This window comes from Denticeps clupeoides, chromosome 1 (genome assembly GCF_900700375.1).
Source record: "Denticeps clupeoides chromosome 1, fDenClu1.1, whole genome shotgun sequence".
Classification (NCBI taxonomy): domain Eukaryota; kingdom Metazoa; phylum Chordata; class Actinopteri; order Clupeiformes; family Denticipitidae; genus Denticeps; species Denticeps clupeoides.
In genome coordinates, this window is record NC_041707.1 from 4,540,436 (window position 1) to 4,560,093 (window position 19,658).

A 19,658-nucleotide genomic window follows, 5' to 3' on the forward strand; every position below is an offset into this window, starting at 1 on the left:
CAATAAAAACAAATACGTCCTGAGTTTTATAGGCTGGACAAATATTTCCAGGGCGTTTTCTGTGAATAATTAACGGCCGCGACTGGAATGAAGGCGTCGTGACGTCACGCCGCCGTCCGGTGTCGCGGCCCCACTCCCACTCCCACTCCCACTCGCGTCTTGGGGCGGGTGGAGAAGAAGGCTCGGAAGGTGTCTCCGAGCTTCTCTCGCAAGCGCCATGCACGTCGGCACGACGGGTTTTTTATACCGAACCTGACGCAAGCGGACTTTATTATTATCGTCGTCGTCGAGATGAAGCCCACCGATGAACTGTCCCCACCGCTGGACCTGAGCTTCCTCTCAGCTGAAGAGGAGAGGGCAATAAGGCAGGTTCTGCAGCGAGACGAGACCTTGAGGAAGCAAGAAACGGGTCGAATAAGGTATGAGGCCTAAAGGAATTATTAAAAAAAAAAAAAAAAAAAAAAAAAGTTGTTCAGTGCATAGGACAGCTTCTGCTCCACTCTACTCAATAAAGCGAGCAGAGCTTGAAGAGTCACTGGCGTTTTGACTTATTTAAGGGCAGAAAGTGAACTTTAAGACTTTTAGCGTGCTGTGGTTCTGACCGCCATGTCCCCGGTGTGCCTTCCAGGAGGCTTGAACTCGCCGGGCCGGACCAGAAGCAGCTGAAAGTCATGAGCGGGCAGTGGTTCGAAGAAATTCGCGCCAAGCGCTACGGCCAGCAGCCCGACGTCACCGTGGTGGTGCGGTCCTCGATGAGGTTGAAGCAGAAACCAGGTACGGGTCCAGTGTCTCATTAAAAGTCCCCATTTTGGGCCGTGCAGTGACCTCTTCGTCGCCTTCCTCCTAGCGCCAAGGACGAATCCCTTCGCCGAAAACGCGCCGGGAGAGCAGCGATGGGAACTGCGCTCAAAGTAGCGGCAACTCCAATCACACGACTTTCTAAAAGACGATTATTCGCCGCGTACACAGTAACACAATATGCCTGTGCTTGCCTTTTTTTTCTGTTTTAGCCGGTCCGAATCTTCTTCCCAGCACTCTTCTTTCGACGAAGAGGTTTGTCACTTTACTTTGGCATATTCGGCAGGAAGCGGCAATTTGTGGTCTAACCGCTGTTTCCCCCGATCCCCTCAGGACTCGCAGATACCCCAGCACGAAGAGGTCTTAGACGGTGGGCTTCTGCATCCACGTAAAATGTCGAAGGGTTCTGTAAATTTACATTTACATTTACTGCATTTATCAGACGCCCTTATCCAGCGCGACTTATAATTAGTAGTTACAGGGACAGTCCCCCTGGAGCAACTTCAGGTTAAGTGTCTTGCTCAGGGACACAATGGTAGTAAGTGGGATTTGAACCCAGGTCTTCTGGTTCATAGGCGAGTGTGTTACCCACTAGGCTACTACCATCCCATGTAAATGTGCACCACTTCAGTCATTTCTCTTTTTTTGGCCTCAGAAACGTCTGCAAATGCCGCCAGACTCCTGACGTTCCGATACTTCGACGAGGAAGGCGCTCCCGAAGGAAAAACCCCTTTTCTTAACAACGACGGCCCTTTCGGCAGCTCTGCCGACCGCGGCAGACGTTCACCGGAAGTGAGGGATTCGTATTCCGCGGAGGGATCGGGCGCCGAGCTCATAATCCCGGGCTTCACAGCACCTTCCGAAGACACGTCCAGAAATCCGGAGTCTAAGAGGAGGGAGTCCCGAAACGAAGGTCCCGCCGCAGACCTCTGGCCTGGGGTGTCCGTGGAAGGAAATGGCAGCAGCTCTGAGAACCAGAGTGGCCTTCAGCCAAAAAGATTCGAGGACGCCAGCGTTTCCCAGGCGGGGGACACCCCAGAAGACACAAGCAAGTACGCGCTGGCCGAGGAGCCTGCGGAAGATGAGAGGTATGAAGTAAGTGGCGAAGCCCCAGAACACGTAGGCGTGGATGTGGAGGTGAGAACGAAGAAGCCCCGAGATGTGGGTCTTGAGCATGCTGAGATGGTTGGGGGCGACTATTCAACCGAAGTGCAGGCAGGACAACCCGGTGAGTCGGTTGACTTGGTGGGAGAAGTGGAGTCCGGGGTTCGTCTGTGGAACGGATCGGTGGAGGATCGGAAGGCCTCTCAGCTCAGTTATCAAGAAGATCTGACCATTTTGAGGTCAGGCCAAAGCTTGCAGACCTTACCGGAGATGACGACAGCTACTTCAGACCATTCGGAAGATGCAGACCCAGTTGGCGTTTCTGTGGATGATGATGAAGACATACGATCCACTACTAAAAGTGAAACTAAATTGGATATTTGGGACCGTAAATGCAAACCACAGATTGCTGGAAGTGACTCAGAAGTTGTTGTGCTGGTGTCTCACACTCCGGTGTCAAACCAAAGAGGCCAAGGAGACTCCGCCGAGCTTCTCATCGACGTTGTGCAAGGACAAACTGGAAATGCTGCAGAAGAAAAGGTGCTTTCTGGTATAGATTTGCCAAACGAAATGAATGTAATGTCTACTGAACCACATAATGATGAAAAATTGGACAAAATGGACACATTAGGCTCTACTGAGTTTACTGAGGACCTGATAACCTGGAGCCGAGATGATCAGGAGACTTCTCACGGAAGCAGGAAAGATAGCGTGAAACGTAGCCTGGACGGGGAATCAGATTTTTGGAGCAAATCTTTGGAGCAAGATGAACAGAAAACGGATGGAAAGGCTTCTTCAGAAACTCCTGTGGTGGTTATGGAGATAAGGTCGAGCAGTGCGGATGTTCTACAGATGTCAACAGATGTCACTGTTGAGGAGCATAGCAATAAGGAGGACAAGGAGATGGACAAGAACGATTCAGAGCTTCTTGAGGCAATGGGAACTCCAATAATGGAGCAGGTGGATCCAAAAGGTCCTTCTGGGCAGAAAGGCACTTTTAACATGGGTGCGGTTGCTCTAAACCTTTCTCAAGAAAACAATGAGCCAGACGAACGAATGTCCTCAAGCTTTGACATGCGTCCTCTCAGGCCTGCAGACCGGCCTAACCAAAAGGATTCTCAAGGAAATGGAAGCCTTGAAATGCCCGCCATCGTTGTCATGTCACCAGAGTCTCAGCCGTGGAAAGAGGAGGGTACGTAGCTTCTGCTTGGGCTTCGCATTTACATTTCATTTATATCAGGCTCTCCCACGGAGCAGCATAGGGTTCTGTTTGTTCCATCAGTGTGAGATTTAGGACTGATTGATTTGGACGACTACGACGGCGTAGTTAGTCAGCAGTTGTGCAACACGACAGATAACCATCGTTTTATCTGTAGATGCAGCGATGGCAGTCAGGAGGGTTGACATCAGCTCATACGGCCTGTAGCTCCTATGCATTGCATTTGCATTTACATTGGCATTTGCATTTATGGCATTTATCAGACGGCCTTATCCAGAGCGACTTACAATCAGTATTTACAGGGGACAGTCCCCTTGGCCAGTGGTGTGCGACAAGGCCAATAATTTCCAACATCTTTCTGAGCAACTAAAACAAGCGCCAGTGTTAAATGTCTGATCCAAAGAAGTCTGAGCACATTTATGGGTACATTTTGGTGACACGCCCTTTTAACACAACTGTAATCTTTCCTTATCACATAGTAGCTCCCAGCTGTGATAAGGGCACACACACAAAAATAGTGTTTTTTTTAATGTCTTTTGTATAGTTTTCGTCTTTTTTTTTTTTTTTAATAGTGTTTTTGTCTTTTATGAACCCAAGTTCTGGAGAAGCAATCACATGGCTCCAAAGAAATTATTCCTACTTCTCATATTGCTTTTGTGGAACCCTCAGAGGTTTGTTCTTTGTAATAAAAAAATAAATTAATACAGTATTTGTGCAGTATGCATCCTTTTTAAGTGCTTTTTTTTTTCTTCAGGACGAGGAACCCGATTCAGACAGTGACCGGAGCTCTGTGTCCAGCTTGGGTTCTGAGGTTTCTGGGAGAAAGAGTCATCTCTCCAGTGCACTGTCTGTATCAGAGGTAGGCCTTTATGACCAGCAGGCTCACGCTGTTAAGTGACAAGTAGAAATTTTTTAATAATGCTTCTTCCCTGCCATTTTGTGTGTTTCTGTCAGCGCACTGGTAGTTTGATGAGTATATACAGCGATGCCGGGGACTTTGGACGGGTGAGTGTCCAGGGGGCAGTGGAGTTTGCCCTCATGTACAGCCCAGCCGAAGAGCTTATTGTGATGGTGGAGCAGTGTCAGGACCTGGCGTTTGGCAACGCACGGAAACAGCGCACAGACCCGTACGTCCATTCACCCGTTCATCCCGTTGCCAGTCATCATTTAGTACTTGCGTTATTATTTGCACTCCTTTTTCGACAGTTACGTGAAAACATATCTCCTCCCGGATAAATCTCGACGAAGCAAAAGGAAGACGTCCATCAAGAAACGCACAACCAACCCTGTTTATGTCGAGTCTCTAAGGGTGCGTTGATTCGCAGAACAGGACGCTGCATATCTTTTACCAGGTCTGAGTCGATGGTTATGTAGGGTTTAATTCTGTGTTTTTCTTTAGTACAACGTTAAAAAGAAGGATTTAATTGACAAGACTCTCAGCCTTTCAGTATGGCACAATGACTCACGGGGCAGGAACGTCTTCCTCGGACAAATGGAGATCAGTCTGAGGTCATGGGACTGGCGTCATGAAGCCCTCACCTGGTACAATCTACAGCCCAAGGTAGATTCAGGATGACTTTTTGCGTGCTGAATTCAGTAGAAGAATGTTACGTGCTCATTTTGTCTGTGCCCACAGATTGGAATGTCAATACAGTCAATAACTTGCTAATGATGGATCTATTAGAGGATATAAATAGGGTATAAATAGGGTAAGGTTAAAGTGAAGTGATTGTCATTGTGAAACACTGCAGCACAGCACACGGTGACACAACGAAATGTGTCCTCTGTATTTAACCATCACCCTTGGTGAGGAGTGGGCAGCCATGACAGGCGCCCGGGGACCCGATAACGGGTCCGCTTTCTTACCCCCTAGGCCACCACTGCCTCCCATAAAGACTTTTTACTTAAAAAGGTAAAATACTCTGAAGATAGTTTTGATCAAGTGTCCATTAAAATGTCACTTAGCATTATTAGAGGTGCTTGGACCCCTTAATTGCTACTTCCAGCCTGTTTTGTCTATTTTCAGAATTCTGAGGCGCCGGAATCAGTGGAGTACAGTGGAATTTTGACTCTGGCGCTGAAGTATGTCCCTCCCGAATTCACAGGTAAACCGACACGAACGTTATCTACATAATGTTATTATTAATTATGAAGTAAGGGTAGGTTGGAAATGACATCTTTGGACAGGTGGCTCAAAGCATGGCACCGGGGAAGTCCACGTGTGGCTGAAAGAAGCGAGGCAGCTGCGTAAGCTGAAGCCGCAGGGCGTCGACTCTTTTGTGAAGTGGTAAGGCTGTGGCTTGGCAGGTGTTGAGGAATGCAGAAATACTCGTTGACACGCTGGTGTTCGGTTACTGTCATTTGTTTGTTATACTCATGCTCTTTGTTTTCGGCAAAATACCCTGTGAATTCTTACATTTCCCTACCGTTTTCCGCTACCAGTTATATTTTACCAGACACGAGTAAAAAAAGTCGTCAGAAGACGCGCGTGGTGAAGAAGACCCAGAACCCTATCTTTAACCACGCGATGGTGTATGACGGATTCAGAGCTGGTGAGGTTCGGGACGCTTGTTGTGAGCTGACCGTCTGGGATCACAGTACACTCTCCAATCAGTTTCTAGGAGGGGTCCGTCTCAGTCTTGGCACAGGTATCGCATTCCATCTCTTTAAAAACCACCTGTAGTGCACCTGAAACACTCAGCCAATCAAAATGCCAGGTCAGAGCTAACGGTGATATAATATCACACATCACTTGTACAAGTGGCCTATGCGTACATGACAGGCCAAAAGTTTGGACACACCTTCTCATTCTACGTGTTTTCTTTATTTTCATGACCATTTACGTTGGTAGATTCTCACTGAAGGCATCAAAACTATGAATGAACACATGTGGAGTTCTGTACTTAACAAAAAAAGGTGAAATAAGTGAAAACATGTTTTATATTCTAGTTTCTTTGCTCTGATTACTGCTTTGCACACTCTTGGCATTCTCTCGATGAGCTTCAAGAGGTCGTCACCTGAAATGCTTTTCCAACAGTCTTGAAGGAGTTCCCAGAGGTGTTTAGCACTTGTTGGTCCAGCTCACCCCAAACCATCTGGATTGGGTTCAGGTCCAGTGACTGTGGAGGTCAGGTCTCCACTTTTTACATAACTTCACATGTGTTCATTCATAGTTTTGATGCCTTCAGTGAGAATCTACCAACGTAAATGGTCATGAAAACAAAGAAAACACATTGAATGAGAAGATGTGTCCAAACTTTTGGCCTGTACTGTATATTTGATATAACTGATAGTAAATAATATCATTTTAGTACATTTGTACTTGCTTAGAGCTACTTATTAAGTTTAAGGCTTATAAAATGTAAAATATAACACTTATTTAAATATAAATACACAACATGCGGTTTCTATTATAGGGAAGAGCTATGGCAAGAAGGTGGACTGGATGGACTCGGAGGCTCAGGAAGTTGACATGTGGGAGAAGATGCTATCGAATCCAAACAGCTGGGTTGATGGCGAGCTTTCTCTTCGCCCATCCATGACTCCCAGGAAGGAACACCTTTAATGGACCAATTTCAGAGGGGAGATTGGAAAGACCCCGTCATGCGGTACAACCAGAATCCTCATGGTTGGTGAAGCCATTCCAATGCTTGTCAGTCCATTTCAAATAATCCATTAATTAATGATCTGTGTTTTAATAAATATGTATATAAAAATGTGATCAAAATAAATCATTTCTATTCTTTGTACACATCGGACTGTTTCAGTGCGTACATTGGACGAGGTCACGGACCGGCTCGCCCTGCTGTGACTTGCACACCATTCTGATTAAACATTAACACATTTACATTCATTTACATTTACAGCATTTATCAGACGCCCTTATCCAGAGCGACTTACAATCAGTAGTTACAGGGACAGTCCCCCTGGAGCAATGTAGGGTTAAGTGTCTTGCTCAGGGACACAATGGTAGTAAGTGGGATTTGAACCCGGGTCTTCTGGTTCATAGGCGAGTGTGTTACCCACTAGGCTACTACCACCCACTAATACCAACACTATTCCTCAGACATTGTAGATCAGACAAAAAAAACAGAAAAAAAATTATATGGGAAATATGGTGATTTCCATTTGAAAGTAGAAGAAGGTCAATGCATAAATTCAGCCATCAGGAAAGTACATTCCGAAAGGCTGGCCAGGTGGGTGGGAAGCAAAGTGCTGAGTTTGTTAACTGTTTTGCGGAACGCAGGCATGTCTTGTGTCCCGTCGAACGGCCGTTTGACAGGGAATCCGTGAAGCAAATTTAAATATGAGCATTTAATGGGTGTTCACTTTGCAAACCCAGATATATGCGCTTGCTCTGGGCTGTTCGGCTATGGAATGTGTCATTTTTCTAATACATAGCATAATAATAATAATAATTTTTTATGTTTGGTTATGTATAATAAATAGCCATATTATCATACAAATTCTGATTTAACTATTTAACTGCTCCTGTTATGATTTGCCTTGTCAGCTTGCAGCAAAATCAAAGTCAGCTTTATTGTCAATTCTGCCACATGTACAGGACATGCAGAGAATTGAAATTACGTTACTCTCAGACCCATACAAGTAACATTAAATACAAAACAGTAACATTGAATACAAAGGTATGAATACAATTTTAAAAAACACAATATACAATTTTAAAAACACCATATACAAATAAGGGCACATGGTGGAGAGTGCAAACCCATGTAGTACAACAGAGGTAAGTTTAAAGTGACAAGTGAGGTAGTTGGCAGACCAAAGCTGCACAGAGTGACTGGTGCATGGTCAGTTTGTGTGTGTTAGGGTTCAGAAAGTTTGTGGAGCAGAAGAGGGGAGTGAGGGGAGTGGGAGCAGAGCCGGGAGGGGGTTGAGTTTCCTGACAGCCTGATGGGTGAAGCTGTCCTTCAGTCTGCTGGTCCTGGCCTGGAGACTCCGCAGTCTCCTCCCTGATGGCAGCAGGCTGAAGAAGGTTTGCATTGGGTGGGTGGGATCAGCTGCTATGCCGAGGGCTTTCTTGGTGAGGCGTGTGCTGTAGATGTCTTGGAGGGAGGGGAGAGGGACACCGATGATTCTCTCAGCTGCTCTGACTATGCGTTGGAGAGTTTTTTGGCAGGATGCATTGCAGGCTCCAAACCACACAGTGATGCAGCTAGACAGGATGCTCTCGATGGTTCCTCGGTAGAATGTGTACATGATGGGGACTGGTGCTCTTGCTCTTCTAAGTTTGCGGAGGAAGTAAAGACGCTGCTGTGCTTTCTTGGCCAATGCAGTGGTGTTTTTTGTCCAGGAGAGATCCTCACTGATGTGCACACCCAGGAACTTGGTGCTGCTCACTCTCTCCACAGATGCACCATTGATGGTCAGAGGAGCATGCTGAGTGTTTCCTCTCCTGAAGTCAACAACAATCTCTTTCGTCTTCTCCACATTCAGGGAGAGATTGTTGTCTCCGCACCACTTGGCCAGGCGGCTCACCTCGCTTCTGTAGTTGGACTCATCCCTGTTATTAATGAGTCCCACCACAGTCGTGTCATCCGCAAACTTGATGAAGAGGTTGGAGCAGTGTGACGGAGTGCAGTCATGGGTCAGCAGAGTGAAGAGAAGGGGGCTCAGCACACATCCCTTAGGAGCCCCCGTGTTAAGGATGATGGTGCTGGATGTGCTACTGCCAACCCGTACCGCTTGTGGTCTTCCTGCCAGTTACACAGTGAGGTGTTGAGCCCCAGCTGGAACAGTTTTTGTGTGAGCTGTTGTGGGATTATAGTGTTAAATGCTGAACTGAAGTCTATGAACAGCATTCGAACATATGAGTATTTTTTGTCCAGATGTGTGAGTGCTGAGTGGAGTGCAGTGGAGATGGCATCATCGGTCGAGCGGTTAGGCCGATATGCAAACTGGAAGGGGTCCAGTGAGGGGGGAAGGGCAGACTTAATGTGCTTCATGACTAGCCGTTCAAAGCACTTCATGAGGATGGGGGTAAGTGTAATTGGATGGTAGTCATTAAAGCAGGAAGGAGATGACTTTTTTGGCACCGGAATGATTGTGGTATCTTTGAAGCAGGTGGGGACGACAGCCTGGGAGAGTGAGATGTTAAAGATGTCTGTGAAGACATCAGTGAGTTCCACTGCACAGTCCCTCAGTACACGACCAGGAATGTTGTCAGGGCCCGGAGCTTTGCGAGCGTTGATCCTGCTGAGGGATCTCCTCACACTGTCCGGGGACAGAGTCAACACCTGGTCACCAGGAGGGGGTGTGGTCTTCTGTGCTGTGGTGCTATTTTTCCCTTCAAAGCGAGCGAAAAAGGTGTTCAGCTCGTTCAGCAGGGAGATGGTGCTATCACAGGTCTGTGGAGGGGGCTTGTAGTACAATATTAGTACAATATTAAACATAGTACAAATACAATATTAAACATAGTACAAACATATTACAATATTATGAGCAGCGTATTATTGAGAGCGATGAACAGAAAGTATTGCATCGCTGTGTGAAATCATTAAAGAGAAGAGTAGAATTCGCCTCCCTCTTCGTATCTGAAGGCAGTTTCTTCAGCTCACGCCGCGCCCGGCCTCCGTTCCGCTGCTTACGGGAAACTCGCTGATAGTTCCACTGCTGGACAGCGGCCAGGCGTCCTCCTCCCTGCAATGTTTGGCTACCCAAGTCGTCATAAAAATATACAGGGACATGTCATTCACAACGCAAAGGCTGTGGCCGAGCATTCATGAGTCACTCTGTTTAAACACATCTCACATTTCGTAATGGCTCTAGACCGTATTAGGGTGTTGTTTTTACATTTACTTGGTGCTTTTATTGCAGGAAAGCCGAAATAAGACACTTGCCCTGTTTTTTTTACATGATTTTAGTAAACAGTTTATCCTTTTTTTTAACACCAATATTAAAACAAAGGAGTGGCGACACCGCCCTGATCCTTAACACATACATCAGGCCAGTACATTTGGATGTACAACTGGATTATGGACTTTCTGACCAACAGACCACAGCATGTAAGGTCAGGCCACATCTGCTCCACTACTGTCACGCTCAGCACTGTTCCACAGGGCTGTGTGCTGAGCCCCTTCCTCTACTCCCTCTTCACCCACGACTGCCGACCTATGTATGGATCGAACTCCGTTATCAAGTTTGCAGACGACACCACGGTGATAGGTCTCATCGACAACAACGATGAGTCTGCCTACAGGGAGGAGGTCCAGCATCTGGCCACTTGGTGCACAGACAATAATTTGCTCCTAAACACCACCAAGACCAAGGAGCTCATTGTGGACTTCAGGAGGGAGAGAAGAAGCTTGCATGATCCCATCTACATTAACGGCATGGCTGTGGAACCTGTTTCATCCTTCAAGTTCCTGGGGACCCACATCTCAAGGGACCTGTCCTGGACCATTAACAACTTCAGCCTGGTCAAGAAGGTTCACCAGCGCCTCTTCTTCTTTAGAAAGAACCAGCTATCCTCAACCATCCTGGTGAACTTCTACCGCTCTACAATAGATAGCATCCTAACCAGCTGTATTCTAAAGGACTCCTCCCACCCGGCCCACAGACTGTTTTCTCTCCTGCCTTCGGGCAAGTACTTTAGGTAACCCCAGACAAGAACCAGCAGACTTAGGAACAGCTTTATTCCCAGAGCTGTCTCCTTGCTGACCACCCCCCCCCCCCCCCCCCCCCACACACACACACACTATTTAATCTTGAACATTTTTGCACATAATCATTGCACTACATTGTACGTATTCAACTGTAAATATAAATATGTATCCGTTACAATTTACACATTTGTAGAATTCTGATTATACACTTCTTTTTAATACATATGTTCATATTTATAGTTAATACTAACTGTGTATTATTACATACTACTGTACATCCATCTGTAGATATTATTCAGTCTCTTCCTGTACATCACCTTATGTATACCCATAACTTATCCTACCTTTATCCTGCACTTGCTGCTTATTTCTGGTTAGACCTAAACTGCATTTCGTTGCCCTGTACTTGTACATGTGTAATGACAATAAAGTTGAATCTAATCTAAATCTAATCTACATTAAATGATTTCAATGCTTTTTTGCCTGAATCAATGTTCAAATTGTAATTGATGACCACAGTAAATGTATTAAATCGAATGCTGACTTCTGTTGCGTTTTAGCGCACTGGCGACATCTAGTGTTCAGGTTATAAAACACATTGCGGGAGAAAACTCAGATTTGCGATGAAAGAATCAAAATCAGAATATCTTTATTGTCGTTGTAACGAGTACAACGAAATTGGGTGCAGAGGGATCTTAAATACTGTGTGTAAAAAAAGAAAGTAAGATAGGAGAAAACTAATATAAAACGAATATAATACAAAAATATGATATTAAAATGACAATTAAAGGGTGAGGCAGAAACCTTATTGCACATGAAAAAGAAATTGGATTGGAGGTGGAATAGATAAAATGTCATCAAGTGCCCTGATGGCAACAGGACAGATGCTGTTTGTCCTGGTTTTAATGCTCCTGTGTCCTTTGGCTGATGGCAGCAGTTGGAACAGGCACTGTCGTGTATTAAAGTGCTGAATGTATTAGTAAAAAATGAACACACTAAAGTTTGAAGGGACTGATCGAGAACGTGGAATAACGTACCAAAAGTTCAAAAACGTTTAATTAATGTATTTAATATATGTTTGAATCTAGAATCACCCACAGTCAAGCGATGCATTGATATTTAAGAGGGGCTTCGTCCACGGTAATCGCTGACTAAAATAATCGAAGCTAAAATAATCTTAGTCATGTATAAAGCCCACATGTAAAGCTTCATCTGGATCACGCCACAAATCTCAATCCGCTCCGAACCCTCAACGGGATTAACGCGCGTCCCGTTACCGACGCACAGGACCACGTTCTCGCCACGTCCCCGGGCCAATCGGAGCCCGCGAATTCCGCACGGCTCGTCCAATCAGCGGCCGAGGAGCTCGGCGTCGCTCGGCGTCGCTCGGACTCGTTCGGAGCGTCCCGGCAGAGCGAGACGGTCCGCGTTCGAAATGGTCGATGCATTTTGCGCAACTTGGAAACTGGTGGACAGTCGGAACTTTGATGAATATATGAAAGCTCTCGGTGAGTTAAACGCATGACAGAAGCAACATTTTAAATGCATATATATTTAAAATGGGGAGTCCTCGCTTTACCTAATGAAAGTTAATTCTACATTTCTTATAAGATACCAGAATATCGTCTATAGTCTTTTTTCCCCCTGAAATGGAACAGGTGTAGGTTTTGCGACCAGGCAAATTGGAAATGTGACCAAACCGACCATCGTCATCAGCCAAGAGGGCGACAAAGTGGCGGTGAAGACGCTGAGCACCTTCAGAAACACCGAGATTTCTTTCAGACTTGGGGAGGAGTTCGACGAAACCACAGCGGACGACAGGAACGTCAAGGTTCTTCCACAGTTTCGATATTTTACGTGGTGATATTGTATCGATGCAGGAACATCAAATGTCGGTATTTTTTTTATACAGAAATATAAAAACTTAACTATCTTCTTTTCAATCTTATGCAATTTAAACGTAACGTTTTTGGTGTCCATTAGTTCAGTGTGTTAGAATGCAAAGACAATACAGTAAAAATTCAGTTCAGAATTATTAATGTAAAATGACCCACCCAGATCGTACACAGCATCTTGTACATCAGCTCTGTTTTTACATTTTCAGTGAACTGTAGAACTTCGCCAAATATCCTGATATAATCGTATCTTGATACGTATCGTATGGTGAGATCCATGCCAATACGCTCCCCCATTAGATCGCAGTAAATGTTGTTGTTGGTGAAAAAATCTAGTCTTTGTTCCAGAAAATGAGACATGACTGCCATTACCAGGTGGATTTTTGTGTTTTATATTGTATTACAGTCTGTGGTAACCCTGGAGGGAGACAGGCTGGTGCACGTTCAGAGATGGGACGGCAAAGAGACCAAGTTTGTCCGAGAGGTCCAGGATGAGAAAATGGTCATGGTAAGCAACCAGGGCAGAGGTTGCAGGCGATGGGTTATGTTTTTATGTATTTTCATATGCATTTTAAAAAGACTGTTTTTTTTCCCCACACAGCATCTCAACTTTGAGGGTGTTGAAGCCGTTCGTACCTATGAAAAGGCGTAACATCCTTCATAACCATCGGTTATCCTGGGTCATGGTTATTTCATTTGTGTTTGATAAAAACTCATCATCAACTGTTGTAAAATGTTTTCCCTGTTGTATTATTCTATTCTCAACCCATAATTGAATTCAACCCACTTCACAAACATACAAATTTAATCAAAGATTAAGAAATAGATGCATTATAACAATAACACATATAACAATGTTCATTGGTTAAACATCCACTGACAGGCTTTCATATATATATTTTCATATATATTTTGAACAAACAAAAGAAGAAGAGGGGTTTACTGTTATATTACCAATTATATTTTAATGAGTTATTACATCTGGTTTTAAGCAGCAGATATCAAAGTTATTAATGGCCTTTGGGACCATTTTACACTTTTATTATTTGATTTAATTATTATTTTATTTTTATGTACAAGCATACAATGAATATACATATTAATGACACACACTGCTGCTGAAATGAATAAACAACAAAGAAACTAACTCCAGCGAGCCATGTGTGTTTTGTTCACACTTCCACACCAATAAAGTTTTCCGGATTCAATTCAAGATGGCGGCTTCCAGGGCGCCCTTGTTGGTGCCTAGGGTTCGGCTTCTTTTTAAGGACGATTATTTATTGAAAACGAACTTCTTAAGATTGTGTACAAACTTTAAGTACGTCAGACGAGGTGGGCACGATTAAAATATATTAGACCGATGAAATAATTGTTTGTTTTCACTCGCGTATGAATTTGTATACCAGAGAGGCAGGCTAGTCTGTTTTTGTTATTTTTGCTTAAAAAGCGAAGTCGATTGAACTTTTCTAAGTCTACTGTTCATTCCATGCGACAATCCGTTTATTTGATGATTCAAGGACTGCTGTTCAACACAGTACTCGGTAGTTACAGAGTAGTTACTGAGATGTCTACCTCATTCCAGGCTTTTCAGTAGACGTCCTTTCTTCACCGGCTGAAGAGCACATCTCGAACCCTCCAGCGTCCACCGGACCCCTCCAGCACTACCTCAGCCTTGTACAGGACGGAACCCTGAAGGAGGACCAGAACCAGAGAACGGTGCTGGAGACGCTGGATGCGCTTCAGCAGACGCTGAAAGGTTACAGCAACCAGCCCCCATCCTTCCTGACCAAGGTGAATCCCTCTGATCTTCTCGTCAGAGAGGACACTTGAGCCAGGAGTGAATTGTAATTAAAACTATGTTTTAACTATGTTACGTTTTTTACAGCATTTACCAGACGACCTTATCCAGAGCAACTTACAATCAGTAGTTACAGGGACAGTCCCCCCTGGAGACACTCAGGGTTAAGTGTCTTGCTCAGGGACACAATGGTAGTAAGTGGGATTTGAACCTGGGTCATCTGGTTCAAAGGCGAGTGTGTTACCCCACTAGGCTACTACCGCCCGGTGTGATTCGTGACTCACCCAGATCCATTTAATAACTCATGAGTTACGAATCTGAGGTCTCCACTGAACCGAATCCTTCGAGTCCTCTGTCAAACTCTGTCAAATAAATACATCTTATAATCATTAAAACATCAATTACAACCAGGTTAATACTCCTTACCGGAGTCAGTGAACCTGGCTGTTCCTCAGAAGATTTCTTGACACAATGGCTTTAATCTGTTTGACCTCAGCAATCACAAATAAAGTGAACAGGCAGATGTGATTTGTGGACGGTCCCTTACATTTACTTATCTTATCTTGTTCTTTCTATAGTTTTTTTCAAGACCAAAGCCTCCTAAAGGATACTATATCCATGGAGATGTTGGTAAGTTATTAACAATACATACCCATTTTCATTGTAAATCTGTGTACATAATATTACAGGTGGTAACTTGTTACCCACAGCCTCTTTTCATGATTTTCTGTTCTGATTAACGATTACATTTACTACTGATGCACATCTCATATGTCCCCATCCCCCACTTTCCTCAATTCTAGGCACGGGTAAAACTATGGTAATGGACATGTTTTACTCACACGTAGACACGACAAAGAAAAAGCGAGTCCATTTCCACGGCTTCATGCTCGATGTACACCAGCGTAAGTTTTATTTATCATAGTTTTATGGGCTTTTTCTTGTACTGATGATTTACAGCGTTTTATGTTCTCCTGGTATATTTAATACAGAACATTTTGGGTTCTGTATTACAAAATGTTAAGAGAGCACAAAGCGCTTCCTCCGAAACAACCAAAAAGTTGAATCTAAATTTTGGTATGATGCGAGTGCAGATGAAATGTGATTATGTGTGTTTAGGGATCCATCGACTGAAACAGAGCATGCCCAAGAGGAAAGCAGGGAAAATGGCCAAGTCGTATGACCCCATAGCACCTGTAGCTGAAGAGATCAGTGAAGAGGCGTGTCTCCTGTGCTTTGATGAGTTTCAGGTGACAATTTGCATATGTGTGCCAATGTATGAATTCGGCAATTTACCTCATCACTCTCACCAGGGTTCCCATGAGTCAGGGAATTTCTGGAATATCAGTAGAGGCATTTGATAATTTGGGTGCCAAGTCAGGGAATTATCAGGCTATTTTGTTAATGGCATATAGCGCAGTAGAAAAACCTGAAGTGTATTTACGGGTCTTTGTTCCCAGTGAGAGTTTTTCTTTAGCTCACAACTTCTTCAGCTCTAAAAATATGCAACCTTCGAGAACGCAAGATGGTTTTATGTCAGAGGTTTTGGTTTGTTCCAATCAACACACTTTACTTTACTTGGTAGACGCTTCAATCCAAAGCGACTTACAAAGGTGGTAGTAGTCTCGGCTAGTCGAATGGAGTAGGGCATGTTGTTCCACCAGCCAGGGACAACAAAGGAGAACAGATTTGATTTGGAGACCCCGTGAAGAGGGAATTTTTAGTCTCATTTCATTTGCAGATCTGAGAGGGCATGCAGGAGTGTAGCTATGTGATTATGGGCACCAAGCTGCCTATATTAAACAACAATGATGTAAATGGAGTTTCCAATTCTATAACTCCTTCAAATGCCCTTTTCAGCTCAGCACCCAAATGTTATATTGAATATTTCTTTATCTGGGAGGTCATGGAAAAATCAGGGAATTCCTGATTTCGAGTGGGAACCCTGGCTTACATGACGAGTCAGGCACTGTGATTGCTAAATTTGTATTAGCATTTTGGTTTTCTAAATGTTCAATTTTAAATGGTCAAAAAATTGGAGTCAAACCACATAGAATAGAAAGGCAATTATGTTTTTAATGTGAGTAAAGGCCATACATCTTCATGCATGCACTAATTTTTGGTTATTTAGTGAAGATTCGTCAAACGACAAGTGGCCAGTTTTTGCCAAATATTACCTCATAAAGCTTCCATTCGCTATCACCAATGAATGAAAATGCTGTTCATTTTGAATAATTATATTAATTTGGTTGGAATAATACTGTGCATTCGCAGTGTTGTGTATACATTTTGTTTTTTACAGGTGACAGATATTGCAGATGCAATGATCCTCAAACAGCTCTTTGAAAACCTTTTCTTGCATGGAGTAGTAGTTGTGGCTACGTCCAATCGGCAGCCGGAAGGTAAGTGTTCATTTTGGAATGTTTTTCCCCCTTCTTAACATAGAATACATTTCCAAAGCAAGACATTTTTTTAAACAGATCTTTACAAGAACGGACTGCAGAGAGTGAACTTTGTGCCTTTCATATCAGTCTTGAAGGTAGGTTGAGGCTGATGCATGTAGCATTTATTAATTCTATTTTCTGACCTTTGCCAGATTAAACTGATTAAAAAAAAACAGGGCTGTCAAAATGAATGCATTGATCACGACAATGAATTTTGAAAAATATATATCTAATTAAAATAAACGAAATTTGCATAAACAAATTTGATTGGCTGGCACTTGAATAAGTTAAGCAGCTTTCTGCTGCAAGCAACGTGGCTACAATTCAGTTTGCCATTGACTCCTTTAGCAGGTACGTGCGATCATACATCTGCTGCCTGAGCCTCATGCCCAAATTTGTCTCTGCAATAGTGTTAAATATTATAACAAGATTTAATCCTAAGAATTAAACACCCTTTATTTAACTAATTAAATGCACATAATTATGATGCATGCGAGTCAACCATTGTTTGGTCTGTTTCTACCTGACAAACCTGTATCAGTTTGACCTGGTAAGGACTTTTTTGTTTTCCCTGTTGTATTATTCTATTCTCAACCCATAATTGAATTCAACCCACTTTTTACAAACATACAAATTCAATCAAAGATTAAGATATAGATGCATTATAACAATAACACATATAACAATGTTCATTGGTTAAACATCCACTGAGAGGTTTTCATATATATTTATAGTTTCGTTTTTGTCAATCAGTTAATAAAGGATGTGATTTTGAATGTGGCGTTTAAAATTTTCTTACTTTCTCCGAGCAGCAGTATTGCCAAACACTCCAGTTAGATTCCGGCATAGATTACAGACGGAGGAAATGTCCTGGCTCTGGAAAGCTCTACTACCTGTAAGAAATTAATGTGTGCCCTTGGAATACACAGTGATAGGGCATCTACATCCATTATATTCTGTCTAATAATTCTTTATGTTTGGTGTTGTAGTACTAGTGAGCAGGATGTGGATACTACCTTGGACAGACTCTTTGATGAAATGACGTTGAAGCAGAATGACAGTAAGTTAACAGGTTAATCAGGTGTGTTTTTATGTTAATTGGCGTTCATTGATCCTAATGGATAATTAATGAAAAACAATTGCAGATGTAATATGTCAATTCTCTTTTTGCAACTACTCTGCCTAATGCATGGCTTCTTGGCCTGGTTGTCTCAGTAACACGGCCAAGGATTCTGAAGGTGCGCGGCAGAAAGCTGACCCTGAGCAAAGCCTGTGGATCCATCCTGGACTGCAGCTTCCAGGAGCTGTGTGATCGGGTGAGTGTCGGTCTGCGTCGGCTGCTGTCTTCTCACAATATTCACAGAGTGTCTCGGCGGTGCAGTCATGTCTCATGGTGCATTTTAGCCTTTGGGAGCCAGCGACTACTTGGAGATCTCTGCTGTGTTTGACACTGTGTTCATTCGGAACGTTCCCCTGCTCACGCTGTCCAAAAAAACCCAGGCGCGGCGCTTCATAACCCTCATTGACACCCTGTACGAACACAAGGTAAGAATACGGCAGTCTTCAGTGTTTGTCTCTTGCTAAATCTGACATGGTTATGCTTTATTCCAGGTGAGAGTTGTTATTCAGGCAGAAACACCGCTGGATGACCTCTTTGTTTATGATGAGCACCATGATGATGAGAGCCATGTCCTTATGGACGACCTGGGATTGAAACGGGTGAGACTTCACATTGAACATTCTCATCAATTATATTCTCTTTATATCTACTCACTCTGAAACTGTAGTCCCTAAGATCCTAAGATCTAATTGTGCTTGTTTTGAGATGATTCTCATGATTGGTAACTGACAGCCAATGGGCTCTAGCAGAATTATTATGGTATTTCGCTGAGCTGGTGCTCCTGCAGTGATGATTCTATATATATATTTTTTTTTTCTTACAGGACGCAGCAAAGTCGCTTTCCATCTTCAGTGGGGAAGAGGAGGTGTTTGCCTTCCAGAGGACCGTGTCACGACTGACTGAGATGCAGACTGAAGAGTATTGGGTTGATGGGGACCGTAATGCTGCATAGCTGCCTTTCATTCACAGGACATGCACTACTTCAAACCGACTCCAAAAAGGATGATGACATCAGCATTTTTCAAGGTCGTTCGGAACACACCTTTTCATGGAGTGACTGAGCCGCTGTTGCCAAATGACAATAAATTGTGTTGATGTCACTGCTTCATGAAGCAGTTTACCTTTTAGCTGCTCTCGTTACATAGCAAATATGTAACAGCTGATCTATACATTTATTGATTTTATTAAGCTATTATTTAAATTATATATTTCTGCACGTTTACACCTGTGTAAGTGATTCGTGGGGTACATTACAGCTTCCACATAACCCTGAAGCCTGGTTTTGAGAAATGGATTGATTGGTTTCCATTGTGTATCCTATTTTCCTTTTTAAATGAATAATAATTGTTGAGCATTGTGTAAATACATTGAGTATATATTGCTCAATGGTGTAAATATAATTTAAATGTGTATCCATGGTCTAATCTGTACAAAAAATAAATACATTAATTTAATATTTTTTGTCACTGTCCACCATGGCTTGAGTTGACGTCTGTGAGTACAGACTCGTCTTTCACAGTGAGCCACAAGACCTTCAGCAAGGGCATTCATGTCTTCGTCCCTGAAGCGCTTCTGTAGCAGCAGCATTTTTGATGGAATGTACATGTCACTCATGTCATGAACACTATGCCCCATGTTCAATTATGTCATTAATT

The 19,658-nt window shown here is 43.5% G+C and overlaps 3 protein-coding genes across 4 annotated transcripts; all 3 read left to right on the top strand.

Moving 5' to 3' along the window:
- LOC114785448 (synaptotagmin-like protein 2) lies at positions 1-6,876 on the top strand. 2 transcript variants are annotated; one of them, XM_028971737.1, is made up of 15 exons: positions 3-419; positions 629-774; positions 848-911; positions 1,011-1,053; positions 1,132-1,168; positions 1,454-3,094; positions 3,719-3,792; positions 3,876-3,980; positions 4,076-4,248; positions 4,328-4,430; positions 4,521-4,682; positions 5,148-5,226; positions 5,309-5,408; positions 5,564-5,769; positions 6,538-6,876. In XM_028971737.1, exons 1-15 carry the CDS (start codon positions 292-294, stop codon positions 6,684-6,686), a joined length of 3,210 nt encoding a protein of 1,069 aa, XP_028827570.1. In that variant the 5' UTR covers positions 3-291; the 3' UTR covers positions 6,687-6,876. The 2 variants fall into 2 exon arrangements, with proteins under 2 accessions (XP_028827562.1, XP_028827570.1); XM_028971729.1 differs by having other exon boundaries at positions 1-419; positions 1,011-1,168.
- A 5,233-nt stretch (positions 6,877-12,109) lies between these two features.
- On the top strand, positions 12,110-13,375 carry fabp7a (fatty acid binding protein 7, brain, a). The gene is made up of 4 exons (XM_028978160.1): positions 12,110-12,254; positions 12,405-12,577; positions 13,048-13,149; positions 13,243-13,375. Exons 1-4 carry the CDS (start codon positions 12,182-12,184, stop codon positions 13,291-13,293), a joined length of 399 nt encoding a protein of 132 aa, XP_028833993.1. The 5' UTR covers positions 12,110-12,181; the 3' UTR covers positions 13,294-13,375.
- A 138-nt stretch (positions 13,376-13,513) lies between these two features.
- afg1la (AFG1 like ATPase a) lies at positions 13,514-19,521 on the top strand. Its single transcript, XM_028978147.1, has 13 exons — positions 13,514-13,973; positions 14,224-14,432; positions 15,018-15,069; positions 15,243-15,344; positions 15,559-15,689; positions 16,742-16,841; positions 16,920-16,978; positions 17,696-17,778; positions 17,873-17,943; positions 18,099-18,199; positions 18,288-18,428; positions 18,495-18,602; positions 18,827-19,521. The coding sequence occupies exons 1-13, from the start codon at positions 13,856-13,858 to the stop codon at positions 18,953-18,955; spliced, it is 1,404 nt and encodes a 467-aa protein (XP_028833980.1). The 5' UTR covers positions 13,514-13,855; the 3' UTR covers positions 18,956-19,521.
- The last annotated feature ends 137 nt before the right edge of the window (positions 19,522-19,658 follow it).

Excerpts from the sequence above, each read along its gene's own strand:
- afg1la (XM_028978147.1), top strand. The coding sequence starts at position 13,856 with ATGGCGGCTTCCAGGGCGCCCTTGTTGGTGCCTAGGGTTCGGCTTCTT. Across the intron at positions 17,779-17,872 it reads TCTGGAAAGCTCTACTACCT|TACTAGTGAGCAGGATGTGG; the intron begins GTAAGAAATTAA and ends TTGGTGTTGTAG. Across the intron at positions 18,200-18,287 it reads TCCAGGAGCTGTGTGATCGG|CCTTTGGGAGCCAGCGACTA; the intron begins GTGAGTGTCGGT and ends GGTGCATTTTAG.
- fabp7a (XM_028978160.1), top strand. The coding sequence starts at position 12,182 with ATGGTCGATGCATTTTGCGCAACTTGGAAACTGGTGGACAGTCGGAAC. Across the intron at positions 12,578-13,047 it reads CGGACGACAGGAACGTCAAG|TCTGTGGTAACCCTGGAGGG; the intron begins GTTCTTCCACAG and ends ATTGTATTACAG. Across the intron at positions 13,150-13,242 it reads AGGATGAGAAAATGGTCATG|CATCTCAACTTTGAGGGTGT; the intron begins GTAAGCAACCAG and ends TTCCCCACACAG.
- LOC114785448 (XM_028971729.1), top strand. The coding sequence starts at position 292 with ATGAAGCCCACCGATGAACTGTCCCCACCGCTGGACCTGAGCTTCCTC. Across the intron at positions 420-628 it reads CAAGAAACGGGTCGAATAAG|GAGGCTTGAACTCGCCGGGC; the intron begins GTATGAGGCCTA and ends TGTGCCTTCCAG. Across the intron at positions 3,981-4,075 it reads GTGCACTGTCTGTATCAGAG|CGCACTGGTAGTTTGATGAG; the intron begins GTAGGCCTTTAT and ends TGTTTCTGTCAG.